The following is a 27,959-nucleotide window of genomic DNA, read 5'->3' as shown; positions in this document are numbered from 1 at the left end:
CCGATTTCCTCCCTTTCTCTCTGCCCTCTTGTTCTACCAGTGTGGAGCTGTCTAATACAGGGGATGTGCAGCTAGAATACACCTGGAATGTGGCCATGGAGGAGACTGGGAGGGCAGTCAACTTTGCTACTGAGCCTCTGGCAGCCAGCCCAGAAGGTGCAGCAGGTAAGCCTCAGTGGGCTTCTCAGGCTCTACTTTCCACCATTTCTTGGGTGCCTTGAGAACATCCTCAGATCCTTTCCTTCTAGCTTGTGGAGCATCACATGCCCCTGTCCACTGGCCCTTTCCTCTCATCTTTTTGGATCTTTCAAGACTGTTCATATATTTGCCTGGGACATTCAGGGCAGGTTGCAACAAGTACAACAGTAGCTGCATCAGCCAGAAGGGAGTTACTTGCCAGGTGATTGCTTTCTAGAGAGTTAATGGGGAACTTTTAGCTTGTCTGTATACTTATTTAAAACATTTCTTTGGCAGTTCACAAGCATATAAATACATTTTCTATTTAAAAAAAACCCAACCCAACACATTAAAATGCAACAAATGCATCCAGATGAAGCAAGACAATTTTTACAATAGCTTATTGTTAAGGAATAGCAAATGAGCCTTCAGCTAGCGCTGAAAACTCAATCTATAGTTGGGGCTTGCCTTATTTCAAAGTGGAAGTAGCATCACAACAGAAAAGCAGCACCCCACCCCTCCCCAGTTACCACAATATGGATCTCAGCAGCTGCAATGCAACTCAGTTTGAATATCTAAGCAGAGAGACAGGTCTATCTGCAAGAAGGCTTTCTTCCACATAACCTAGCCCAAGCTTGCTAAGGACTAATCCCAGAAGCAAACACACAGGCAGCACAGTTCTTTTAAAAGTGGTGCTTCTTGCTCACAGTCGACCACTCCACTCAGTCGTGCCATTTCACAGCCTTCTGTGCAAGCTGCAGCTTCCAGGCCAACCCTAAACATGACATTTTTGCTCTATGTCTCAAGTGCTTGCTGTTGCCATCACCTCTTCCCCACAACATTCTTTGGAACATGAAGGACACTGGCCAGGGCCAACTTGCATGCCAAGCCCCAGAGATGTTTGCCCTGGCAGATGGGTTCATAACAAGCCATAACATCCAGATTTGGAAAATAAATGGAAGGTCACAAAATGCTGCTTTGAATAATGCATTGAGGAGAAGCAGTTGTCTCAGCAAATTCTGCCTTCAACCCAGGGGAAGTTCCATCTGCTGCTTCTATCAAAACCGGGTCCAGCCGACGGTTCAGTCATTTTGAGAGTACGGTGGACAGCCTTTCTTCCTACGTGTCCCCAACAGCCACTAGAGCTCCCTTCTTCATGCAGCCCAGCTGTGGTACCATCCTTCCTAAGAGCTCCCAGACACTCCAGATGAAATTCTGTCCTCACGAAGTGGGAGAGTTTGAGGGCCGCCTACTCTGCAGGTAAGGAGACTTCCCACAACTGCCATCCACAAGTCCTGAGAAAGCAAATCTTCCCGACACTGCAGATATTGTTATGTCTTGCTCTCACCTTGAGTGCTTCCTTACACAGCTGCTGTGGTGCTCGGTGGGAGGCAGGCAGCATAAGCATGCTCTGTGACTTCCTAACAAAATGGCTATTGCCTAGGTTTAGAAGGCTCTGAACTTTGTTCTGTATGACTGCACAGAAATTATAGTCGCCATCTTTCTGGCATCAAACACTGTCTCTCTGAATCCAGGGGAGGAGGAGCAGTGCAGAGGCAGAAACACAGGTTTCCTCTTACCTCATTGCCCCCTTTTGATGGGCTTGGGGTGGCAGCAGCTCAAGTGTTCCCATAAATAGGGGGGAAAGGCCTCCAACAACAGAGGTTTGACTTTCCCTGACAGTGCCACAAGTAGTTGAGCCTTATGCTGTGGAGGCCTACACCAGTCAAATGCTGAACTTGCCTGAATAGTATCTGCTCAATGGGACAAAATGAGGGCGAAGCTTTTGCTCATGCCTTGGAATACCAGCAGATGCAAATGTGCATTGACCACATATTGCTTGGTGAGAAACTGAGTAAAATGGGGATTTGTTAGTCCAGGAAGGGTGGTGATCACTGCCACAGAGACAGAAAAATAGCAAGAGAGTTTTCTTGTGGGGAAAAGATGGATCACATGCCATGTGTGGAGTATGGAGTCCCAGAAATTTATTTTTATATTCCCTGTCAACCTGGGCCTTTTTCCTTTCAGTATTTCTAACCTGAAGCCTGATGAGGAAGGCCCGGTTGTGGCTGTGAAGGGGAAGAGCCTCCTGCCCTACTGTCATTTTGAGCTGGAAGATTCCAATTACATCACTGCGCACAGACGTAACCAAGACTTGCGAGGGCCTGGTGGGATGAGCCTGGATGCCAACACCAAAGTGATTGAATTTACCTCTATAGGAGTGTACGTCAGGAACACCCGGTAAGTATCCAGTCAGTTCTTTGCATTGACTGCTTCATTCAAACAGTCATAGGTGTTCTAAGCAGTGACTAGGAACATCCCTTGGGCTTGGGCTTTCAGCCGAGAGAGCTGCTTTCCCTTTGGCAGTGTTGCATGCCCAGGATGGTGGGGCTGCTGGTGCAGCAGTTTATTCCATGGTTGGGTTTCTGCTATTTCTCCTTCCTGCATGGCACACCAGCGCCAGTCATGACTCTGGAGGGGGTCTGAAGCAGCTACCTTGGAAGCATTTGCTAACATCTGAAAATTTGGCATCAGTGCAAAAGCACCTACATAGAAAAAAGAATGTTTATCAGCATAAAAGCACAAAAGAAATAAGGATATATCCTCAGTGGTTGGATGTTATCACTGCCTCCAAGGACAGTTGATAAAATAGATGCTATTGAAAAAGATTTGTCAAAATGGGTAATTCAACTGGTGTTCCCTCTTCTGATTAATATTATTTGGGTTGTTTTGCTGTATCTTTATTGATGTAATAAATAGGTCTTGTTATTGTTTATGCTTTGGCTTCTGGGAACCTTTACCATTGTTTTTCTTCATATAAAGCATGTCACTTATCTGATAAAAGTCAGGAGAGTCAGGGATTCAAGCTTGTGAATTTCATAACTTCACCCGATAACTTGAGCTCTGGCTGACAGTGACCCACATGCTGAATTAGTGAATCAGGCACTTTTATTTGCATTGAGGCTTCAAGCTTTTATTGATGTGATCAGTAGATTAATCAACTCAAGTTTATTTGATTCACTGGTGGGGGCTGACTTTTAATCACTAGCACTCTGAAAATAAGGCACACTTGCTTATTTTTTATGTGGCTTTGTGATAGGCTTGTTACTGTAAAGGGAAAGAAAATCAAATGTTAAAAATAGTCCTTCTCTCTAAAATGAGTGATAGCTTTAAGAAATAAAACAACCAAGCACATATCCTTGTACATAAATGCAATTTGTTACTGAACTGGTTTCTTAAAAGACAGATGATCAATCAACTAGACTTTTCCCCCATTAGCTGACAGTCTAACATGTCTCTGATGTCACTTCTTCCATGTCTTGGGTAGGAGCTTTTCCATCATGAACCCCACCAATGCCACCTACTCTTTCCAGTGGGTCTGTGAGCAGCAGGAGAACAAAGATTATGCTGCCTTCATCTGCTTTATGGAGCGAGGCCAGCTCCGGCCAGAGAAAAAAGTGGAGGTGAGTTGGCAGAGGGAATGCCAAGTTAGGGCCACAATCTCTTGCCTCTGAGTCTTCCTTTGCAAGGGTGTAGCCACTCCTGGTAGCCTGTTCCTCTTGCAAGTGAATTCAGATATACAAAGGGTGAGATATATATGGATTTGTCATATACATGTAGCTTTTCCATGTGCCACTTCTGGTAATTCTTATTCCAACAAGCCGACACAGAAGCACATCAATTCTGGTAACAGCATGTTTTGAACCCACATGCACGTCTAGCACTCGTGTATTCATACACACAACTAAAGTTAGGTTTAGGATCTTGTGCTGGAGTTATGACATGTGCTTGTTATGTGTTAACCCTTAACCCTCATGCCAACAATAACTTCTCACCCCCCAAGGAATAAAGAAAGCTTGGTTTATTATAGGAAATACAAGTGACAGAGTATATAAATGTTGCTTCGGACAGCAAAATTACAAGTTAAGCAGGCAGCAACTACTACAGTGCACACCACCCTTGACCTGAAGAGTGAAAGAGAGCCTATGGAAATGTGGGTGTGACAATTTTGAGAGCAAGACCCACACTAAGAACAAGAAATGGAAAGGGAAGAATAAATTTGGTGTAGGTGGGTCTCCACGAGGCAAGACACAGCGATAATAGCAAGAACCTTTATTGACCTACATAACTGGGAAAACAGGAGCAAAGCAACTGCTTATATACATTCCTGAAAGCCTGGGCCACTTCCACTCCCAACGTGATTAGCTGTCTAAACTTCCAAACTGTGAATCTTGACTCAGAGTTCAAGGGCCAATAGCAGAGTCCCAAATCCTGAAATGTTCTGTGATTGGACATCACGTATCAAATCAGAACACAGGAGCTCAGAATCCTTAGTCCAGACTCAAGCTCAGGCAAACACAGATCACTGAATACATAAAAATTTCTGTCCTTAAAGTGAAGCAGGCCTGTGCTGTTCTTTGAGAGTGCTGAGTAAGAGAGTTCCTCAATATTGACTATTGGAAAACCGGGGTTTTTAATAAAATAATATTTTTAGCCAATGCCTCCTAGTAGAGAAGGAAGAGGCTGCAAAACTGGGGAAGTCCTTAGTGGTGTGTGTGTGTGTTGAAATACTTTTGAAAGCATTGTGGTGAAAGGGGGGGGGTATCAAGAGCAGGGCTGTGCCAGAGGTTTCTAGTTGCCTTTTTACTTGTAGGTCATATTTGAATTCATCCCTCAACATCTGGACACCACAGAATCCTTTTGGACTTTCACAATCCCTGAACACAACCTTTCTGTCCCATTCCTCTTGGTTGGCCACACCACGGACCCTGCTGTGTATCTGGAAAGATCCCACCTGAACTTCCGCTCACTCCTTATTGGTAAGGACAGCCTTAGGAGGCAGCGGGGGGGGGGGGGCAGATCTGTCCATTTCAGTTTCTTATTTTCCTAGTCTGAATATTTATTTGCCATAGTTCACACAATTTGTATAAAGGTATGGTGCAATTTATTCATATTCTGCAAATTAATCTTAAAACAAATGTTCATAAAAATTCTTTAGTATTTTGGTGCACAAAGAAATCAACTTTGCAAGGTAAGAACCAAATGGTCTTTCCCTTTAATATATCCATTTTTGTTTATATATTATAGTTGGAAAACTGCATCGGCATTGCAAAATTCAGAGACATGTGAATTTTAAAGGATAAATGTGTTTCATTTTGCATAAGTTTTTATTGGGGGGAAATACATTTTACTCTTAGACAGTAAAGATTCTGAGTAAATATAACTGGGAAGGCAGTGAGTTCTCTCTAGCAAACTGACTCTACTCTAGCATACTCTAGCATTCTGCTGCTCTTCCTCTCTCCCTAAGGACACGAGGCTCGTGAGAGCATCGACATTATCAACAATGAGAATGAGACCTACAATTTTTCCTTCAGAGAAGGCTCTCGTTTTTCAGAGGGGCGAATCAGCTGTCTAAAACTGCAGCCCATGGAAGGCTCAATCCCACCTCGTTCCAGGTAAAGGAGGCTGTGGAGCTAGATGGCAAGTGCCTTGAATGGCACATTCTTGGGACTCGTGTCGCTGTTGATTGGGAGTGAGCCAGACATTCCTTTCATAAGATTATTGTGTTTCTGGTCCCATGGCATCATCTGTAAAGCACTTGTTCTTTGGCCCCTTTCTCCCCTGCAACTCCACATTCTGCATTATAGGGAAGGATTTGGGCTACAGGCTTAGCACAAATCATGCATTGACATACATGCAAATTTCTGCAAGTTTATGAGGGGGTAACTGGTCCTGAAAAGCCCTGAGTGCTTTTTTCCTTGTGACTAGTTTTCTCAGTGCAACCAACCCCAACCAAATGTGTGGTGTTTTCTCACCAGGCTTCCTATTAGCATCTTATTCATGCCAAACCTGGAGGGGGAGGTAAACTTCAACTTGATCTGTGATGTCAACAGAAAGAGCCAGCCCCTCTGTTTGAACATCAAAGCCACTGGCCAGGCCATGAATGTGTCTGTGAAGTGTCAGGAAAGTAATGGTTTGCTTACTGAGCTGGACCCCGACCAGCCACACCGGATCAGCTTTCAAGAGGTGAGAGTCCAGGAGTTTCTTAGCGCTACTTGACTCCAACAGGCATCAACAATTTGCAGAATTTTCCTCAGTCAGTTCCTGCATAGTGATGGCTTGAGAAACAGTGTCTGTAACAGCAAGTGTTACAGTGTCTGTGTTGATGGAAACATCCCCAAGCGGATTGGCTAGGCCGATCCCTAAGCATCAGCATTGTGGATTCATTTGTAGGAAAGGTAGGGTCACAATCTGAGAGAACTGCAGAAAAGTACTCGCATGCTCTTTGGCAACATTCCAGGTAGTGACAAATTCCTTTCTCTCTCCCACTTCAGAAGGCTCGTATTATGCATGCAACTTGAGGGGGGGAAATGAAACTGAGCTCAGTGGAGCTTACACCCTAGTGCAGAGGTGGGGCACGGGTACCATTGGACTCTTAACACCTGAATGGCTCAGACTACTGACACGATTGCCCCTGAGCACTGGTATATTCCAGAGCTTGGGGCAAGGAAACAAGCTGGGAGACAGCTTGAACGCAAGTGGAGGAAATATCTGAATGATGGCAACTGAACACTGGTACGGGCTTATTATCAAGCCTACCTAGTGGTTGTGAAGGCAGTAAAGAAAGCATACTTTGCTGCTTCCATTGCACCCTCATTATGTCCTCCTGCAGAGCTTTTCCAGGTTGTACAGGGCCTTTTACAGGCTGGCCCAAAGGAGGTGGAAGAACCCACGGTAGCTCACTCCAACTTGTTTGCAAAGCATTTTGAGGATAAAATCACTTGCATCTACCAAGACCTTGACTCTGCTGTTATAGCAGATGAATCTCATGGGGTGTCCAGAGCACTGTCTAGTCCTGTTGTGTTGGATGAGTTTCAGCTGGTAAGGTTTGAGGATGTGGACAAGGTGCTTGGATCGGTTAGGGCAACCACTTGCACTCTAGAACCTTGCTCCTCTTGGGTGGGAACAGCAGACTGGGCCAGGGAGGTGATCAATGCCTCTTTATGAGAGGGGGTGCTCCCTGCCTGTTTGAAGGAGGCAGTGGTAAAACCATTCCTTAAGAAACCTTCCCTGGATTCAGAAAACCTAACTAACTACCGGCCAGTTGCTAATCTCCCTTTCCTAAGCAAGGTTCTGGAGCGAGTGGTTGCACACCAGATTCAGGCACTTTTGGAAGAAACTGATTTTCTGGATCCATTTCAATCGGGGTTTAGGCCCGATTTTGGCACAGAAACTACTTTGGATGATGACCTCTATCCAGAGAGAGACAAGGGAAACATGTCCCTGTTAATTATTCTCAACCTCTCAGCAGCTTTTGATACCATTGACCATGGTATCCTTCTGGAGTAACTATCCAAACTAGGGGTGGGTGGCACCACTTTGTGGGTGGCACCACTAGCTCAAAGGAAGACAAGCCTTGCCTATAACAACCTGTGGTTCTGCAACAGTATTAATGCTGCATCTTCTCTTTGTTCTGGACAGATGCAAGTCAGTGATTATGCTCAGTGCCATTTCTATATTCTGAATACTGGCAAATTCAACTTCAACTTCTCATGGGAACTTGACCTTGCCAAAGCAGTTAAGCAATATTTTGTCATCTCTCCAAATAACGAAGTAGTAGAAGCAGGGAATCGGACAGAGGTCATGCTGTCCTTCCACCCGCTGAAGCCATGCACCTTAAAAGATGTGGAGCTGAAGCTGCAGGTAAGGAAGACCCAGGGTCGGTGGTGGTGGGTTTCTTCTGTTGTCTGACGAGAAGGTTTCAAATCACCCACTTGATATTTACACTAAGGATATAAAAAAAATAAAGCTTAAAACTCCCAGCAAAATCAGATATTGTCTTAAAATTAAAATTAGCCAAGTATATATTAGTCTGACAATTAATCTGACCAGTTCTGAGGCAGCCCCTCTCTGTGCTCACAGATCAGCCATGGACCAACATTTACTTGTGTGCTGGAAGGCTCAGCTGTGAATCCCAGCATCCATTTCTCTACCACCAAAGTGGGGTTTGGAAGCTGCTTCATCTACCAAGGTGGAATGACCATTTCCAAACGAATCCTGACTGTCACGAATAAGGATGCCAAGGATGCAAGGTAAGCTGGACCAATGATGTGCCTCGCAGACACAGAGCACCATGGCAGATGTACAGGAGGTAAATTCAGATGCACAGCACCGGCAGTGGTGTGATGTTGGGCTACAGGCAGAGCAAAGAGCCAGCAGGGTTGAGGGCAGAAGGTGGGAGAATCAGAACCAAGAATCACAGACAGGGAAGGTCAAACTGACCATTGCTCAGACAAAGTCCCATGCCTGCCTTGGGAATTTATATAGCCCCATCAGCAAAGGGCAAATCAATACACTACCTAGATCAGCGGACTCTCCTTAAGAGGCATCACAGCCCTGTCAACCTTTCAATCTGCAGCATCTGTTGAGGTTGCAATTAGAAGATCTCCTGCTGCTTAGATGGGCTTTTGGGGCATAGCTGCCAAGTTTTCCCTTTTCTCGCGAGGAAGCCTATTCAGCATAAGGGAAAATCCCTTTAAAAAAGGGATAACTTGGCAGCTATGTTTTTGGGATAAGCCAGCTGGTATCATTAGTGGTCCCAACCTCCATTTTCTGCCTCACTTGTTGAAGGTGTTGCAATTTTGGAAAGTATAAACCTCACCCCTGATATGGTAGTTGACAAATGTGTGGTGCCCCATTTGCACAGGCACATTAGCAGTCAGGAAGGGATGAATGTGTGACACAACACTTTGGATCATGTCTTCTCTCTCTTTGCTTGCTCCAACTCTGCCCTGGGAGGGACCCCTTGTGTTCTAGTGCCTTGCCTCAACATTGTCAGTGGAGGCGACAGCGTTGGTTCGTCTAAAGGCCAAAGCACTGTGCATCTCTCCACTGAGAGCAGCTATTAGCCCAAGAAAAAAATGCACATAGCAGAAGCACAGAGAGTTGGAACAGACATTAGAGCTGATCATTGTATGGAGAGATGGGGGGGAGAGGGAGATTGTGGAGGCTGTGAGAGGGTAAAAAAAGGGAGAGCAGTGAAGTTCAACCCCTGTCACATTCATTTGCTTTTTGAAAATGTAGTTTAATAATTCCAAATAAGTGGCATGGATTAAATAGGCGGCATGATACAGGGCAGTTTATACAGAATTAATTAGTTTTACCATCTATATTGGCAACCCTGCTACTTTTAGCTGTCAGTGATACAGATATTACAACTAGAAAGCAAATAATACAGTATACAAATAATTATAACCCCAAGTTAAATAATTAAATAAAATGATGAGGCAGGTTAATAAATAATTAAGTAAATGATTAAATAAAAAGTTAACTGGGTAGGCAGATCAGCATAGAACATATCAGTCACATGTAAATCGATTAAAATGTGCTGTAAAAATTCATAAATTGTCACATTGTATACATAAAGATTAACCTAAACCTTAAATATAAATTTCTTCTGAGCAACATATAGGACTCTTACAAAACAGGAAAAGAGTTATAACCTGGCACACCTTGATATTTATTCAAAAAATCATTTTTTCAGTCATATTTGAGATTCACAAGTCAAACTGTTGGAAAGCTGCTCATCTTTCAGAGTCAGAGACACCTTTTTGGAGAAAGAAACATCCTGTTTCACTTCCGGTCTACCGCACAAGCTGAGCGGCGAGGAAACCTCGAGCTCCAAGGTTTCTGGCTGCGTGGAGGAGGGGGGGGACTCCGCGAGAGCGATGCGGACCTCCAGAAGAACCCCAGATTGAGCGTTCTGGGGTCGTGGGAGCTTGGCAGTGCCTCGGAGCGACTCCTCTGCTGCCCAGTAAGCTCCTTTGGAGCCCTGAGAGCCAGTGGAGTGGAAGTCACGGGAGCCATTTTGAGCCCAATGCTACCTCCATGGAGCAAAGCTCCGAGCCGGCAGCCTGTAAGCGGCAGGTTTTCCCATTAAAAAGAAGATTTGAATGATTTGGATACCGTGAGTAAATGAAAAAATCAAGAATTTGATTTGGAAATTGGCCACGGAAGGAGATCTAAAAGGGAAGTCGGTCTCCCCCTCTGAGTGCTTGGTAACGCAGTAAAATTGTCTGAAGCCAGGAAATGATAGCAAGCTCTGTTTCGCCTAAAAATTTAATTTAAAATCTTTCCCCAAGGCAGAGTAAAGGGGAAAGTCGAACTGTGTATTGATCTCTACAAAAGACTGTGTTTTGACAAGGGGAAACCCTTTTGGAAATTGGAGTCGGGTCAAAGGAAGGATCAGCTAGCCGCCATTATGACGTCATCATAGAAAGGAATGTGCTTCTTTGTTGGAGGCTGAGAGCTATCAATATGGGAAAGAGGCTGTAACTAAAGTTAAAAAATATTTGAAGGCTGCTCAGTGTTGAACTTAATACTTTAAAAATCTGATGAAGATTAAAAAGAATGGAGGTTGGAACCAGTTTGGATGTGATATTATGTTTTCAAGGCTTGGAAAAATAATATAGTACCATTTCCTGCTCTGTTATACCCATGGAATTGGAGAAGAACAGCATGATAGAGGAGAAGGCATTGGATTTTGAGGATTTTGAAGACACTGAAAATCTACTTTGGGATCTAATTTTGGAAAAAATCCTGGAACTTAAAGAGGAGATGTGTAACCCTAATGGAAAAACATTAACCCCAAAGGAGAAGACAGCTGAACCAACAGACTTGAACTTTGAATTATTAGATTTGAGCTCTGAAAAATATAAGGAAGAAGAAGAAGAAGAGAAAGAAATTACTGTTCCACCGGTGGGAGGGGGGGAACAGGATTTGTGCTGGATTCAAAAGTCCCTTTAAAAAGAACCAACATGGAATGCTGCCTGTCCAGTGAGGGGGGGGGGCAGGATGCATGTTGGGGACAGAAGGTGAAGAGCATAAAACAGGGAAGAGGAATGGGAAAAAATGGAAGGAATAGGAGCAAAGTTGGGAGTTGGGAAAGCAACAGCTGAAGAAGGGGGTTGGGCAAGGGTTGGATTGGGTCAGAGTAGGAGTGGGGTGAAGGTGGTTTATTTAAGATTTCATGGGATGGATAAAGATGGTCTGAATCTGGAATGTTCTAAGGAGCTAGCAGAAATTTATGGAGACACTGATTCCAAGGGGGGGGGTTGAATTAATCTTAAATGTGGGGTTATAAATAGAAGATATAGAAATTGATTGCCTGAATATTTTTGGGTAGGGAATATTGGCTTTGGAGTAAAATAAAAGTTAAGAGAATTAGGTTGTCAGAATATTATTAAAATCAGGGTTTAGGAGTAAATTGGGTATAGTTTAGTAAAAGATTGAGTTTAAGTGAGAAGGATTTATGTAGTGATAAATGTTTAAGAAATAATGTTTAAGAAATAAGGTATGATGTTAGAATTAAAAGATTTTGAGATAGTATTGATGATATATGAAAACTGCATGATTTAGTTATAAAAAAATGAACTCAAGGAGGGAGATGCGCGGAAGTCTGCAATGTTAAGAAATGAGATTTGATTTTGGGTGGTTTTTTTCGTTTTTTTCTTTTTTCTTTTGATATTTTTGATTCCTGTTTTTATTTTTGTATGGGGTTTAAAATGAATAAAACTTATTTGAAGGGGGGGGGGGAGAAACATCCTGTTTCAAAATGTGGTATCAGTGTCACCTAAGTCTAAAACCTAGTAGGGGCTCAGGCAGGCCTTGTGGCTGGAGAGAATGACCACCACTCAGTAAGGCTGATGATAGTCTCTTCTACTTCTTCATAGCATAGAATGCTTGTTCACCAACACAGCTTACCTCGAGGTTGGTTTCCATGCTGAAGTGCTGGCTGCTGGAGGAAAGACAGAGATTCCAATCACCTTCTATCCCCGAGAGGCCATTTCCTACCATGAGGTCATCACCTTTGAAATCAATGGGGTCTTGCAGCGTAATATTGAGGTCTTCGGGAAGGGCATTGAGATGAAGGTGAGCCAGAGTGAGTGTCCTGGATCTCTGGGCTCCACAGCCAGAGAGGCCAAATTAAGACTTCAGCTTTTGTGGCTCTTATAAGATGCTGCTCAAATATGTTATTCTTTAGGCAAGTGGGATGTTTTTCTAGGAGCTGTATCTTATTTATCCTTATTGAATTGGCTTCCTTCAGCCTTGCATTTGTTGGGTTTCTACAGTCAAATCTAAGTTGACAGCAAGGAAAAGATCCTCCAAATGAGTAGAGGCTGCTTCTCAATTTTTACATTGAGATAGAAGAGTTAGCACTGACATGGTCATTAACTGAGGTGTGCAGAGTGGGGCAGAACCTACTAAGTTCTTGCAAATACACAGTGACATGAAAATGGTTGCAGACAGGGTAGGAGTAAAGCAACATGGTTAGAACTCTTGAAAGTCCCCTCCCTGGGCTGAATATGAGATCATTGAATTAGGCACTTCTGAAACAACATTGCATCACAGGGATTTCCAAAGCTCACACAGCAAGGAGGGTAGATGTTCACGACAGGGATGGGGATCATCTGTGCCCCGACTTCCAAAAGCCAGCAGGACCAGTGCTCAAGGACTGCAGGAGCTGTTGCCCAGTACGTTCTCCACCTCTGCTTGGTGACATGCTAGGCCAGAGGGAAATGGTGGAGTTTGACTTTCCATCATTGAAGGAAATCTGGAGATCTTGGAAGGAGACAGGGGGGCTGAGGCATCTGAAAGAAGCATCAGCAGCTTCTTCTGGGCAATCCAGACATCATGAAGGCACAAAAATTTCGAGTCTTTTATGCTTTCAGCATAATCACTCACCTGCCATTTTTTCCTAAAAGACATTGTTGTTTTCTCATCCTTGAGCCTTTCATGCACTCTCCTGGTGTCATTTTGTCCTCACGTCTAATTGTTATATGGACCCTTCATCACACTAGCCTGTGCCATTTTCTTACCTCTTTTTCCTGCTCCATCTCAGTTGTCCCCACTGTGTGTTTTCTTTGCCCACAGATAGAGGTTGCAGAACCTCACAACAAAGTGCTGAAATTTGGAGCTGTCCCTCCAGGGAACGTTGTGAAGAAGATGGTGACGATAGTGAACCGCAGTTTCACTTTTGTCACCTTCAACCTAAATTTCATGTATTCTGCATCAGAGTTGCAGGAACAGAAGGTAAGGGTCCCCCCCCCCGCTGCCATGGGACCCCCTGCACCACCGGTCTTTCTAACATAAGGGATTATGTTCTTAATACTGTGATGCATTTCTAATTTCAGTGGCTTAACACCCCCCCCCCTTTGCAGGATTGCATATGCGAAATCGCTGAGAAAGAATTCAGATTAATAAGTAAGGCTCAGAAAATTATTTGCTCAGAAAAGTTAAGACTTGGATATTGTTCACCTGACTCTATTTTGAGTGAAGGAAGAAATACTATTGCATAGCAGAATCATTAACCAAAAATGTCTTACCAGTCAAATTTGGCTTCTGGAACACTGCCAAAGCTAAGCCAGACAAACTCTCACCAAAGAGGTCCCTCCCAAACATAATGTATTTTCTGGCTTTCCTCTCCTTTTGACAACGCATGAGAAGCCTGGATGGCTTTTGTAGTTGGTTACCTCAGGAGGGGAGAACTCTGGCAAAACTTGGATTCTGCTCCAGTTTGGGCACTTTGAACTGGGTTTGGACAACTTCAGGTATTTTTTATGCAGACTAATGTTATAACTTTTTTTTCTTCTTCAACTGTACTCCTGTGAAATGATGACTGGTTCTTGTGATCTAAATGGAACCTCCATGTTCAAGCAGTACCATATGCTGGTGGAAAGCAAGGAAAATGAGAAACATGAGTGGTTTGGTTATTTCTGAAAATGGTTGGCTAGCAGACCAGGCAGCATGGCCTCTACTGGGGCAAATGAATTGCTACCCATTTATCTGGCAGGACCCATATGGAGAAATACGAAGCATTTGATACCTAGCAAGGGTGTCAAAGTTTATAACTGAGATGTTTGTTTGACTATCACGTTTCACAGTTCTGAAAACTCATACCCATTTTAGATAGAATCCATCTCCCCTCTGAAGTTCAGCCCAGTGTTGACCCTCCTTGACAAAACCGCCTCCAATCCAAGATCACCAAATGGCTATGTTTGCATCAGGAAGATTTCATTGGTCCTTTAGACTTTGGATATAGCTATAGCAGTATCCTAGGCATAAGGACCCCTGGGAGCTTTAGTTCCCAAAGACGTCCTTATTAGCATCATCAGGATCCATGGGAGCTACTTTTCCCAGTTCCAGAGGGGTAGCCATGCTAGATTGTTGCAGTGAAAAGAACAAAGAGTATTGTGTAATCTTCAAGACTGACACATTTATTATGGCTTAAGCTGAGGTGAACTACAGTCCACTTCATCAGATGCGTGAAGTGTTATCCTGAGTTACAGGTACAGTATATGTTTGACATGTGGAGGACGTGCAGGGAGGTCAGAGGGAAATGAATTACAGAAAAGCACAGACAATTAACAGTTGTTGAAAAGACATCCTAGTGTTCTGTGAAGTATGTAGTATCCATGGATCCTGATGGGTCTACTAGGGCACCAAGAGCCATGGAACTACATCTCCCATGAATCTTTGCAATGGGAATAAGGTTAAGTCCTCCTAATTGCAACGTTTTTCAAGTGAGTTTGGAAAAAAGTGAAGCATTGCGGTGGGGTTTCCAGGCCTGCTTATCAGGAACATGAGAGGGTGTTACCTCAGAATGGGACCCAAGTTTAATTTGTTTGATGTAAGGTTAAGGTAAAGGGACCCCTGACCTTAAGCTCTAGTCACAGACTACTCTGGGGTTGCAGCGCTCATTTCGCTTTACTGGCCAAGGGAACTGGTGTACAGCTTCCAGGTCATGTGGCCAGCATGACTAAGCCGCTTCTGGTGACCAGAGCAGCGCACGGAAACGCCGTTTACCTTCCCACCGGAATGGTACCTATTTATCTACTTGCACTGTGTGCTTTTGAACTGCTAGGTTGTTTGAGGGAAGTCCATTCTAAATCAATCCAGGAAGAGCTTGCCCTTCACTAATTACGTATTCATGGTGCAAAAGCCATACATTTGCCTGTTATGCAGCTGTTCTGCCAGAGAAAAAAGTGGCAACCTTAGTCACCAAACCTATCAGACTTGGCTGGAGAAAAGCAGCCCCTTGGAGTTATCTGGGACAATGTCTGGTCCAGGGAGTGTTCAGTCCCATCTCTCTTGGACAGGTTCTTTCCATGACTCCATGCAATGAAATAACCCTGAAACCCAAAGAAGGCACATGCCACGTGGAGGTGACTTTTGCCCCGAAGAGCCGCATCCTGCCGTTCAAAGAGGAGGTCCTGCTCGAGTGCCTCGGGATCCTGCGCTCCCTCTTTGTGGTGCAAGGCTGCAGCCAGGGCATCGAAGTCAGTCTGGACCAGCATCATATCCCTTTTGGAGCAGTGGTGCTACGGAGCCAGGCTTCCCGGCGCATCATGATGCAGAACACAGGAGACATCGGTGTGGGGTAAATAGAGAAAGTCCTGCTGGCTGAGTTTCCCTCCCCACGCCCCACCCCACTCCACCATCCTTTATGCTCCACAAGGCTGGTCTTCCTCCCTTCAAGTCCACCTGACTTAAGTGGTCATTCACTTGTTCCAGAGGTGTCGAAGGCAAAACAAAACAGAGCGGAAACAGGACAGTAAATCCATGTTCACTGGGTCAGCTTCAGCTGGCAAAAACCTTTGCACATTTTTGAGTAACCGAGGATTCTGTTGGAGCAATGCCACTCGCCTGAGTCTCCTTGCAATCCTGTTATCCTTTCCCCACCACCTCCCACTGCCTTTGTCACTAGGGGGTTGTGGCTGCATCAACTCCTTTTCAGTAATTCTGTATCCCTTCCTTGGCACACCAACCATCTTCAGAAGGGCTAATCCAGGCATCCCCAAACTGCGGCCCTCCAGATGTTTTGGCCTACAACTCCCATGATCCCTAGCTAACAGGACCAGTGGTCAGGGATGATGGGAATTGTAGTCCAAAACATCTGGAGGGCCGAAGTTTGGGGATGCCTGGGCTAATCCATAATGTGTGTTTTCCCAACCCCAATGGAGGCATCTCTAATAGATTGTGTCTATTATAATACCTCTAATTCCCTCCATGACAGCAACTCTCAGCACTAGAAATCAGCAATCTGCAGTCAGTGGGTTTGGCCTTCAGCCTCCCACGTGCTGGTCAGCCTCCTGTCTTTCTCTTTCAAATGTGCCTCTTGAAATGGCTCAAGAAAGGAAGCATGGAGGAAACGAGAGCAAAGGGGCTTTCTGGGTTGTCCTCCACCCTCCAGCTGAAATGCTTCTTTTTCTTTTCATGAAAAGATTTAAATGGGACGCCAAGCGCTTCAAGCCAGACTTCTCCATTAAGCCAGTGGAAGGCTACATTTCCCCAGGAACGGATGTCTTCTTTGAAGTGACTTTCCACCCCTGTGAGCAGAGCCAGGACATCTGCTATGAGAACCTCCTGTGCCACATCCAAGGCAGAGAACCACTCAAGCTCATGATCACCGGATGCTGTGTGGGAGTCCCCCAGGTCAAAGAGGTACAAAACCTCCTCAACAGGACTGTTTTCTTCTTTTTTTTCAAATTATTTATATTAGCATTTTAAACTTTAAAATTTCCACTCATTTCTTCATCTTAAATTATAGTATCATACAAGCAAACATCAACAAAGACAAAAAATAAAAAAAGAAAAAAGAAAAAAGAAAAAGAAGAGCAAAAAAAGAAAAAACCAATCTAATATTCATAACAGTTTCGTAACTTTGACTTCCCCGCTCCCCCCATCCCGAGCCTAATTGTAACCCCTAATTGGCAATTTTCCTGTTAAACAATTCTAAAAATCTAACATTATACCAAACATCAAAATTCCATATAACACATAAAAATTTCTTCGTACTCTGATTATTAATCCTCTAATTATTCCCCTTTAGCCTCTTAATTTTGCTAAAAATATTCTAACTTATAAGATCTAAAATTCTTTCACCTCAATTCATAATTAGAACCTAAAAATCCCCTCTCCTCCACCAGATGGCAATCCCCTGGATATCCCAACCAACTCCTGTGTACAGTCCATTTCCAAACCATTTAGTCAGTCCTTAAAATACAATAAACCTCTCATCCCACTCCATCTCTCACCCACTCCAGCCCATCTTCTTCTTTCCCCCGGCCCCTCTGCCAACCCCAGTCCAAATTTCCTTTTTCTTTGACGTCCCAATTGACATATTCTTCGCCTGGTTCTTGCCTCCCATCTCTCACTAAGGAGGTTCGAATCCAGGCCATTTCTTTAGTCTTTGACACAGCTTGCCTGTTTCCCAGAACTTGCTCTCCCCCTCTCACTGAGAGAAACAGTTCCTGGGCATCTCTATACAATGTAGCTCTTTTGTTGCGGCCTACGTCCCGTGCAGTCTCTTCCACCGGCTGCACTTCGTTCAGTGTCTGGAGCTCCTCTTGTACTTCTTCTCCCGAAAGATTTGTGTTGTTACTTTCAATTGTTTCAGACTGTGTCACAATGTCATCAGAAAGAGATCGGTTTAATGTTGCAATGCATAACTTTGTAACTCTTGTATATTCTTTAACTCCCATCATCACCTCTTGGACTTTTTCCCACACGCTTTGCATCATTTTCTCACACATCATGTCCGATTATTTTGACTAGCTCAGTCCTTTGTCTTCTCAAGTTGCAATATGGTGCATGGGCTGTTGTGACCAAGAGATAATCCTTACTAGCTGGCCAGTGCAGCCAGGTTCCTGCCACCCCGCTGCCGGAGAGCTCGTTCTTTGTTTAGACCCAGATTTTGCAGAGATCCAAATTAAAAAGTCCACTCACCTCCCCTTGGCTCCGCTACCACCAGGGAGGTGTTTTAATGAATTTTTTGCAAAGTCCAAAGTCCCGTTCCAGCACTATGGCTGCAGGCTCGGCAATTGCAGATTAGTTTCTCGGTGGGGGGGGGGGACGACCTCCGTTTTCTTTTGAATTCCCCTCCTGAGTCCAAATTTCTTCCAAATTAAAAGATTTCCTTACTTACAAGTCCAGATCGTTGCTTTGGAGGTATCTAGCGCGCGTTGTTGCCGGCTCGGAGCTTAACGCCTCAGAGGTAGCGAATTGACCCAAGGCTCTGTCCCGCTCTGCCTGCGCACGTCACCGCCGTCACCCCCTCAAAAAAAGGAGGTTGTCGGGCGGCGAACGGGGCTTGAAGGAGCTCCGCTGGGTATCCAGGTCCCCAAAAAGCCAAATTTGGGGGTTCTCAGGGTGGCCGCTTCGCTCGAACGGCTCAACCCCCCCTCTGGGGCGCCGGGAATTTCGGAGCCCGAAAATTCCCCGCCAGCTTTCAATGGCGGCTAGACCGGAAGTCTCAGCAGGACTGTTTTCGTGGGATGGCAGGTCTCACATGCGACTAGCCTATGGAACACTCTCTGCAGCTGTATTTGCATATTTGGGCAGAGGATTAATGTGTTTGGATCAGGCTTGGATGTGAAACCTCTGAGATTTGCACTCCCCTGAACTACCGGTACCATGCAAAACTGAAGTACAGCTATCCTTCAATCCCCCTCCCCCCCATTTGGCCATGTCCCAGCACTCTCCTTTTATTTGCTCTTTTCTGTTTTTTTAAAAAATAAAGGTCAGGTGTGGGTATCTCCATCCTTGCCATAATAACCTGCAACATACAGTACAATTTTTATTTGGGGAAACTGTTTGTATACAACCTACAGAGGCCTTTCAGCTTCAGTAGGCATAGCTGATGGCCAGGGGTAATGGAAAATGTAGCAGTATTTGGAGGACACCATGTTGTTGCTATCCCTGAATTACCAAATAAGGAGTAATACAGATGTAGCAACTCAAATGTCTTCAAAATGTCCCCCAGTGATAAAATACCAGTTGCAAATGCTTTTTGTGCTTGGGGGAAGATGTGCTTTGTGGGATCTTGAGCTCTAAGCCAGCCTTCCCCAACTGGGTGCCCTCTAGATGCTGTTGGACTACAACTCACATCATCTTTTGACTTCTGGCCGTACTGACTACAGCTGATTGGAGGTAGAGTCCAAGAACATCTGAGGGCTCAAGATTAACTGACTCCAGACTATGAAGGACTGACAACAACCCCACCCCACCCCACCCATTTATTTTTCCTTTGAGACAGTGCACTGGCACTCTTGCTTCCCCAGTGTAATTCCCATCTTCAGTCAGCTGCCCTGGTGAGCTTTTTCCTCTTTGTGAAGGGAAATTATTTAGCAAGGTGAAATTCAGGAAACCAGTACCGAAACAGCTCTGAAGAAAAGGAGGCTTGGACAGCCTGGTTTTGAATGTGCTAAAACCACCCGGACCATGTTCAGAAATCAAGTGTGTTGACAATATGGGGAAAAACTAAGACACTCTCTGTCCCCTCCTCTTGCTCTTCAGGTGGTGAATTTCACATGTCAGGTGCGGGCAAAGCACACACAGACTATTATGTTATCCAACAAGACCAACCAGGCATGGACCCTGCGGCCAATCATCGAAGGGGAGCAATGGAAGGGTGCAGAGTTCATTAGGGTTGAAGCCCACCAGCAAAACAAGCCATATGAAATCACCTACAGACCCGTTGCCATGAATTCAGACAAGAAGGATCAGGTATTTCACAACAAAGGGCAAACATGCCAACAGTGGGGAGTGGGGGCCGAGAGGATCTTTTGGGTCTCAGATCAGAATTGCTAGGGAATTGGAGTAGATTTGTGGGCTTCTTTTTACGGAGACTTGCTATTGGCAGCCAAAAGTTTCCATGTACAGTACCTTTATCAATCAATTGTTTTAAAATAATTATTTTAAAATAATTATTAAAAAGAAATATTTTATTTATTGCATTTATATCACACATTACTTCTCCAAGGAGCTCAAGGTAGCGTACTTGGTTCTCTCCTTATTTAATCCTCGCAACAGCCCTTTGAAGTGGGTCAGGCTGAGAGGCAGTTACTGGCCTAAGGTCACCCAGTGAGTTTTATGACCAAGGATTACCAAAATAATAATAATAATAATAATAATAATAATAATAATAATAATAATAATAATAATAGAAAAAGATAAAATAGCATTATACTAAAAGAACACAAAAACTAAGAGTTGGATCCAATGCTAGTTATACTCAATGAACCCATTGAAGTTAATGGCTCTAACTTCGGTTCATATCTTTAAGTGAGCTAAAAGTATTTTAGCTGTAGAAGCACCTCTGGAGCTTCATTTGATGCTCTGCTATGTTGCATTGAGCATGGTGGGCTTACTCCAGAGAGTGGCATTTCCAGGAAAAGGCAGCTGTTTTGTTTTTCTGTTGCAAATGCCAGGTGACGTGAGGGCCGTCTTCTTTTCCTAGTATATTTCAAAGCAGCCACATTTCACAGGGGAAATCTGGTCATGTCATGTGTGTATCTTGAGGTTTTCATTTCTCCTCTTGCCTGTTAGGGGTCCATCTTCTTCCCCCTCCCAGATGGGACGGGGCTGCTGTACCTCCTGCAAGGCACTGCAGAGCCTCCAAAGTCTGCTGGGAACATCATAAGAGAAATTCCATGCAAAACATTCTACACAGAACTTCTTCCCATCTCCAATTGGCTAAACAAGCCACAAAGGTAAATGGTGTGTGTGTGTGTGTGTGTGTGTGAGAGAGAGAGAGAGAGAGAGGGGGGGGGGTTGGGACTGGCAGTGTCTGTTCCATCCAGTGCCAAGCAGGATTCTACAGTTCAAGGTGTGCCTTCGCATCCATTGTCAGTAACCTGTTACAAACCATAGTCCCTGAATCCTTCAGACCTCTTGCCTTTCTCAGCCCTCCCAGGCTGAGTTTTCCCCAGGCTCTCTCTGCAGTTTCGGTGGCTGAGTGTTGCACTCTGTTGGGTGAGCTTTGGTTGCAGTCCAAGGAAAGCCTTGAGACTTCTGCAGTGACCAGTGGTGAGCTCCATGCAAGCTATGACTTATCCCCACAGTAGGAAGTGGGAAGAAAGGAAGGAAGGATCTATAGCCAGGCATACCTCAAAAACTTGGGCAGCACCAGTGAAGGATGCAGCAGCTAGGCTAGTCTGTGGTCTAGGTCTTGCAGTTTGGTTGCACTGTGTGGCACAATAATTTTCACTTTGTTACATCCTCCTCCTTCTAAGTCCAGGGCAACAGTATAGCTCTGAGTGAGTCTCCACCTGTCTTCCTTCTGTTTTATGTGAGGAAACTGCAATACACCCCAGAGCTCCCAGCAGTTGCCTTTCTTAACCTTAGACCCTTTGAGGTCCACATAAAATGAACATTGTCTCCATAGAGGTGGTTCTGAGCACCCCCAAATGTTGCTCAGACTCTTCCTACCCCCTAACCACACCAATCTCATGCCTGATGATGATATATCAAAGCAGAAATATATTGAAGGATCATGAAATGGGTAAGATTGATGGTCCAAGTGTGCAATGAAATGTGACTCTTTTGAGTCAGGTTGGTGAACCCTCATCAAGACTATACTGTTTGTGATGGGCCACAGGAGCAAAATGAATATATTCCTTTCACAATTGCGGTGGGGGGTGGCACTTCTCCAGTGCTTCTCCAAGCTGGAAGTCAACACCTTGCCCCCAAATGGACTTTCAGCCTCCTTTCATATTTTCTTTCTCTGTCACTTTCTGTGGTCACATCAATCAAATCCCACCTTTGAATATTGCTCCAGCAAGTCCATGTTATATTCCTCTGCCAAGAAAACCCAAACTAAAGACTTAGATGCTATGGAATCAGACAAGAATCTTGGGTATAGGGCAGAATACAAATTTCAATAGTAGTGGTAGTAATAATAATGGCTGCCCTGTGCCTTTAACACCATCTTAATCTGTAGAAACAAGCAAGTGAAACTTTTCACATCATTGGAATGAATATGATTTCCTGCTAAATGTCTGCATCCCTGGCCCTGCCCATGACCCAGTTGAAGAGACTAAGCTATTTATTTTTTAACTTGCTTGAATAATAGTTGAAAAGCTGCGATTTATACAGAACACAGTTCTTTGCTTGTGGTGTTTTTCTTCAGTGGATAAAGCTGGGGAGAAAGTGGCCTCCTTTTGTCTGCACAGCCCCAGCCAACATTCCACATCTAGTCCCTGTGGAGCATTTAGAGGGTGAATGTGGTGACTGTCCTTCCTCTGACAGATTCCGTGTGACAGTGGATATGCTGAAGCCCGAAAGGCTGGAATTGACCACCACAATTAAGACCCTGGACTATGTGGATGTGCCTGCTGCTGCCAAGAAGGACCACAAGCTCACCTTCTTCTCTTACAGGGAAGGCATGTACAGTGCCAAGGTAAATACCCCACCCGAACACCATCCCCTTTGCCCTTCTGAGGGTGCCTGAAGTAGAAGGATCCTTCCCATTCATAGGGACCACATCAGTGGAGGTTTAAGGACAGCCTGCTCAGCAGAGCATTTGGGGAAGCAGTCATTCCACCATCAGCCCCTTTCTGGGCTGCAGGGATTTCCATACAAGAGGCTATTCTGCAGGTTTTTTAGGCATTTTGTATCAAATGGGTGAAGGCAGCTCACATGATGCCCCCAGGTGTTGTGGACCATTTATTGTTTTATTTATTACATTTATACCCTGCCCTTCCTCCCAAAGAGTGCCAAACAGCTGTAGCTTCCAGTATCTCTGACTGCTGCCTTTGCTGTCTAGGGCTGATGAGTGTTGTGGTCCAAAAAATCTAGAGGATACCACATTGGATATCCCAGGTGCACAGCTGAAAAGGAAAAAGTTTCTGATATCAAATGCTTTGGAATCTTTCCCCCATAGGCTCTACATCTGCTGTCTTGTGTGGGCTGAGAATTAATTGCCATCCTTTTCGCTCATCTGGCCATTTTGCATTTCTCCTTTTCTGAGAGCAGCCCAGCCACTGCTGGCAAGAACTGCAATCCATCATAGTTTCTGTGATGCTGAGCTCCAGCACTAGTTCAGTTGCCCTGCTCTAGTCAGTCTGAATGCTCAGTGCTTCTGGAAAAAACAACGGTGCTCAGTTTTGCGCAGTGTTTTGGCAAAAGGTGGGTGGGAATAAAGCTGACCTGAATGGATTTACATCCTGCAATGGAGTCACCACCATGGCAGCTCCTGACCCTGACACTTCCTTGCCTCTGCAGGTGACCTTCCGCAATGAAACAACTCAGGAGTTCCTGTTCTATGTGATGACTTTTAAAGTCATCCCATGTGGCCCACTTGGCACCATTGAGCTGATGACCCTTGTGCGGCAAAGCACCTCATCTTCTGTGAAGATTGAAAACCCTCTCAATGTCCCAGTGACCTTCAACACTGACTGCAAAGTGCCAGACATCAACATTCCCCCCCAGTTCATTGTCCCGGCTCAGTCGGAGGTATGAATTTGCCTTTGAAGTGGCCAAAAGCCTGGTCTTGCACCTGCCTCAGCCAGCAATTGCCAAGACGGCTCTGCTGTCATTCGACAGTCAGCAGAACTACATCTGGGTGATTGCTCCCTTTCCCTAAAATGTTTTGGTTCCACTTTGTATGTTGTAGTAGTAGCAGCAGCAGCAGTAGTAGTAGTAGTAAATCTGGATTTCCCACCTGCTGGAGTCTGGCCTGGAGCCTGGCTCAGACCTGACCCAATCCCTGGGACAACTTTAGTCCTACCCTTAAGTTGCTGAAGGAAGCTGGCACAAATCTCTCACCCTCGTACGTCCTTATTCACTGAAGAATCCAGGATTTCTTTCTCTTTTCCCATTTCTCTCCTGCTCCCTCACACACCCTCTTTTTCCTCCCACTGTCTCCTTATAGCAGGCCTCTAAAAAAAAACCCTTTCACCTTCCCTCTGGCATTCTCTTGTGGAGATGCTCCCTCCTTCCCCATGTGGGCATTCTGCCTGCAGGAAGGACTGGTTGACTTTCTTTTCACATTTTGAAAGCAGCATAAGGAAGGGCAGACAATTCACGAGTTACTGCCAGATGAAAACAAGCTCCTCACAGGAAGGGAAATGTCCCTGCTGCTGCTGCTTCCAACATCTCCAAGGTGTGGAACGCCCTCCCGTCCCCTGCCCCTCCCAGAGTCATCAGGTAGCCACAGCCCCTTGGCACTGGCCTGGCTCTCACTGGCTAGATTGTCAAAAGGGATTTACTAGCATTGTTCAACAGTCCATACTGTTTTGTAGAACAGAAAGTGAACCAGCCCAACTGACAATGGGAATATTCTGGCCTCAAGATGTGATTTCTCTATTATTACCTTACCCTCCAAGGAGCCTTGGTTCTCTCCCTCATTTAATCCTCACAATAACTATTTGAGGTAGGTTAGACTGAGAGACTGTGAATGGCCCAAGGCCACTCAGTGAGTTTTATGGCCAAGTGGGGAGACCTGCTTTCTCCCAGGTCCTAGTCTGACACTTTTAACCACTATGCCATACTGACTCTCATGATTCTAGCTCTCTATGCTTGCCTATTCTCTTGCCTGTTCCTTGCCTGCCTTCCATGCTGCCCTCCCAGCCTGCCACCCTCATCGGCTTGCCTGCTGCTCAACTGTCTCTATGTTGACCCACTGGCTGTGGCGCCTCTGTCCCAAACCTGCTCTTGAACCTGCCAGAATTTGCCCCTTCTGCTCCTCCACATGCTCTCCCTTCTTTGCTGCTGCTAAGTGTTGGACAGATGCTGAACATGCAATCTTACAGAGAAAGGGAGTTGGGTGGATGCAATCAGTGACTGTCAAATCCCCCTCCACTTCTTGACCAGATGCTTGTTCTGCCCCCTCCCCTCTTTTCTCAGGGGGTGCTTGTGTTTGAGTTCCAACCAATGAGGCCTGGAGAAGTTACTGGGCGCCTGTCCCTCTACAGCAATGAGCTGGGCTCCTTCCAGTACGACTTGATCCTGAAAGCCACCCCAGCTCGGCCAGAGAAAGCCCTCTCCTTCTGTGCCATGCTGGGCAGCAGCCAGATCGTCTTCGCCAAGTTTGTCAACTACACCCGTCAGAAGACAGAGTACACCACCAAGGTGATTCCAGTTGCTGTGATGCCACTTCTGGTCCAAGTTGACAGGCACAGATCTTTCACCCACAGTAGCCTTTGCTTGTAGGCAAATCAAAATTTCCATCATCCTGCTCCACTAGCTTATGATACTGCCACACTTTGTGGCATTGTAGCTCTTGCTACAGGCCCTGCAGGAGCAAAATGCTTCCTCCCACCCCATCTTGGCCACAGTGCCAACAAGCTTCTCTTCCCAACTAGCTGGAAAGCATTTGAACATCCCTCTGGAGCTGCTTTCTGCTGAGTCAGTCCTGTTAACATCTGCTTTTGCAGGCAGAAAAAGGTATTTCCCAGCCTGGGACTGAAGCAGGGACCATGTGCATATCTTACTTTATGGTGTTTATACTCTGCCTTCCTCCAAGAAGCTCAAGGTAGCTTACATGGTTCTTTCCCATCCCAAATGTATCCTCACAACAATCCTATCCGTGAGAGGTACTGACACTAGCTGAGTGGGGCTTTGAACTGAGATTCCCAAGTCTCTTTGACTCTTTGCAAAATGGTTGTTTATGTGTGTGACTGGGGTGCTTAGCTGCCGAGTATCCCGTTTTTCGTGGGAAACCCCCGGATTTTAATCTGTTTCCCGCTGTTCTCCTGAATGGAGAAAAATCCCGAAAATCCCCCGGATTTCCTACCTGCCAGGGAGCCTCCATTTTGGGTGCTGCTCTTCCCATGTGTGGGCACCGGAAATCGGGCAGAGCGGCACCGGAAATCGCTTCTACGCATGCCCAGCGGCCATCTTGGTGGTGGCCGCATGGTGGCGGCTGTCACCAAGATGGCTGCCGCCATGCGGCCACCACCAAGATGGCCGCTGGGCATGCGTAGAAGCGATTTCCGGTGCCCACACATAGGAAGAGCGGCCCCGGAAGTTGCAGATATGCTGGGGAGAGGTGAGGAGTTCTCCATGAGGCAACATTGACTTTTCTTTCCAGAAGATGCAAGTTCTAGGAGTCTCCCCCTTGCTGCCAGGCAAATGAAAATTGCAGAGGAAGTGGGAAAAGTTTGAGGCAGCACGGAGGCAAGGGTGGATGTGACAATGCAGTGCAGTGCAAATTTGCAACTGAGAAAGCAAGAGGCCTCTGTCCTTGAAAGAAAAAATAGCAGAAAGCCTGGCTGCCCACCTGCTGTGGTAAATTGCTGCCTACCCATCCTCTTTCGTGCTGTTGCACATGAAGCCTCATCACTTTTGAGAGTCCATTCTACACTTCAGGCTCTGTCATATAGGCCAAACTACTGTGGAGAAACTACCTACCTGAAAGGGCTTGGGGGCACTCCTCACTCCATTTGAACATACCTTTTGGGTTCTGACAAATATCTCATCCTCCAGGATATTGTAAATAAAAATAGCTGCTGCCAGGCTCCAGATTGTTTCCTTCTGTACCCAAGTTGGGATTCTTCTTACAAGGAAGGATTCTGGGTACAAGGAGATCTGCTGCTCCTGCCTTACAATGCCTGTGAGTTTTCAGAAGCTGCCAGGGTGAAATGCCTCTAGTCTAGGTCCATGGGACCTACCCCCGCCTCTATCCCTCCCTCCCCTCTCCAGTGAGACTCCTTTGTTTTCAGAACAAACCAGTACAATGGGTTGTGCTCTTCTGTCTGGGGTTGGTGGCTGATTGCTTCATTGCTCCAAAGGACAAAGGCACTGCAGGAGGAGTTTTGCCAGGGAGAGGAAGCAGTAACTGAGCCTGAGCACAACAATAATGCAACCCAGTTCTGTTTTTTGTTTGTTTTGTTTTACTGGGGTTTGTTCTGACCCTCTGGACAAGAGTTGAGTCAATAAGAAATGTTATGTTTGTTTGCTCTTTGGTACAGCTGCAGCCGCCAGACCAACCAGACTGTGATTTCTCTCTTTCCAGATTGACTGCCCTGACTTCCACGTGGACAAAGTCATCAATGCACCTGCAGGATCTCTAGGAGGCACTGAGGTCAGCGTGGAAGTAATCTTTGAGCCTTGCCAGCTGGGTGAATGCAAGGGAACGCTTGTCCTTTCCTCAACCATAGGAGGTGACTATGTCATCCCTCTCAGTGGCACATCAATCCCTCCTAAACCACAGGGGCCTATTCAGATCAGGGCTGGGACCAGCGCATCCATTCCCTTTAAGAATGTGTTTCTGCATCCCATGGCTTTCTCCTACATTGTGCAGAATTCTGCCTTTACTGTGAAAGCCACTGAGACTATTAAGTCTAAGAAATCAGCTACCATCCTAGTCTCCTTTGAAGGGAACCCAAGTGGCACCAAAGCCCCTGTCACTAGCAAGCTGGTCGTTTCTTGTCCTCGTGCAGCTGGGCTGGGCTCAGGAGTCTCCTGGATTTATTATCTAAAGGGTATCACACCTGAGAAATGAAACTCTGGGGAGCCACTGTGTTGTCTGTTTCATTTAAGCATTGCCATAAGGAGGGGGAGAGAGCTACAGAGTCAGAGCATGCCTTGCTTTTTGGTATTTGAGCCCCTGTGTCAAGCACCTTCCTTGCTTTTCTTAGGAGAAGGGAAAGTTGGCAATGCCTCTGTACCTTTTGGAAGGAGGGAGGAGCCCTCTGTGATTGTCCTTGCAGCAAGCACAGAGGACAGCAGAATGTGTTATACAGGGCTTCCACATACAAGATTTCTGTTAGAACAAACCAAGTGTCTCCTTGTGTAAGGAGGGCAGCACACACCATACCAGGAATGTCCTTCTTCCCTTAACATTCCTCCAGTGTTCAATCTGCTGAATAAGTTAATGCAGCAGCATAAAACATCACCTGGATATGTGCAAAACAAGCTTCTGCCTTATATTCATGATAAGAATGTCTTGTTACATAAGATTTTATTTTGGAATAAAGGTTATTAAGCAAAACAAGAAA

The 27,959-nt window shown here is 45.4% G+C and overlaps 1 protein-coding gene and 1 pseudogene across 2 annotated transcripts in view; both read left to right on the top strand.

Annotated features, from left to right (window-relative positions):
- HYDIN (HYDIN axonemal central pair apparatus protein) overlaps positions 1 to 27,959 on the top strand; it is a 148,887-nt gene extending 120,928 nt beyond the window's left edge. For both annotated transcript variants that reach the window (XM_060275918.2, XM_060275916.2), the window contains exons 68-86: positions 41 to 165; positions 1,212 to 1,437; positions 2,206 to 2,418; positions 3,506 to 3,641; positions 4,832 to 4,997; positions 5,486 to 5,633; positions 5,997 to 6,204; positions 7,660 to 7,881; positions 8,101 to 8,270; positions 11,910 to 12,108; positions 13,111 to 13,269; positions 15,336 to 15,616; positions 16,461 to 16,680; positions 19,534 to 19,743; positions 20,566 to 20,729; positions 22,267 to 22,417; positions 23,242 to 23,472; positions 24,865 to 25,089; positions 26,975 to 27,959. In XM_060275918.2, the coding sequence (XP_060131901.2) occupies positions 41 to 165; positions 1,212 to 1,437; positions 2,206 to 2,418; positions 3,506 to 3,641; positions 4,832 to 4,997; positions 5,486 to 5,633; positions 5,997 to 6,204; positions 7,660 to 7,881; positions 8,101 to 8,270; positions 11,910 to 12,108; positions 13,111 to 13,269; positions 15,336 to 15,616; positions 16,461 to 16,680; positions 19,534 to 19,743; positions 20,566 to 20,729; positions 22,267 to 22,417; positions 23,242 to 23,472; positions 24,865 to 25,089; positions 26,975 to 27,463 (3,943 nt within the window). In that variant the 3' untranslated portion in view covers positions 27,464 to 27,959. The remainder of the gene's footprint in view (positions 1 to 40; positions 166 to 1,211; positions 1,438 to 2,205; positions 2,419 to 3,505; positions 3,642 to 4,831; positions 4,998 to 5,485; positions 5,634 to 5,996; positions 6,205 to 7,659; positions 7,882 to 8,100; positions 8,271 to 11,909; positions 12,109 to 13,110; positions 13,270 to 15,335; positions 15,617 to 16,460; positions 16,681 to 19,533; positions 19,744 to 20,565; positions 20,730 to 22,266; positions 22,418 to 23,241; positions 23,473 to 24,864; positions 25,090 to 26,974) is intronic.
- Positions 6,625 to 7,649, top strand: LOC148685334 (uncharacterized; annotated as a pseudogene).

Source organism: Zootoca vivipara, chromosome 6 (genome assembly GCF_965207765.1).
Source record: "Zootoca vivipara chromosome 6, rZooViv2.hap1.1, whole genome shotgun sequence".
In the NCBI taxonomy this organism is placed as follows: domain Eukaryota; kingdom Metazoa; phylum Chordata; class Lepidosauria; order Squamata; family Lacertidae; genus Zootoca; species Zootoca vivipara.
The sequence above is the reverse complement of the archived record's forward strand: the minus strand, read 5'-3'. Positions and strand labels throughout refer to the sequence as shown.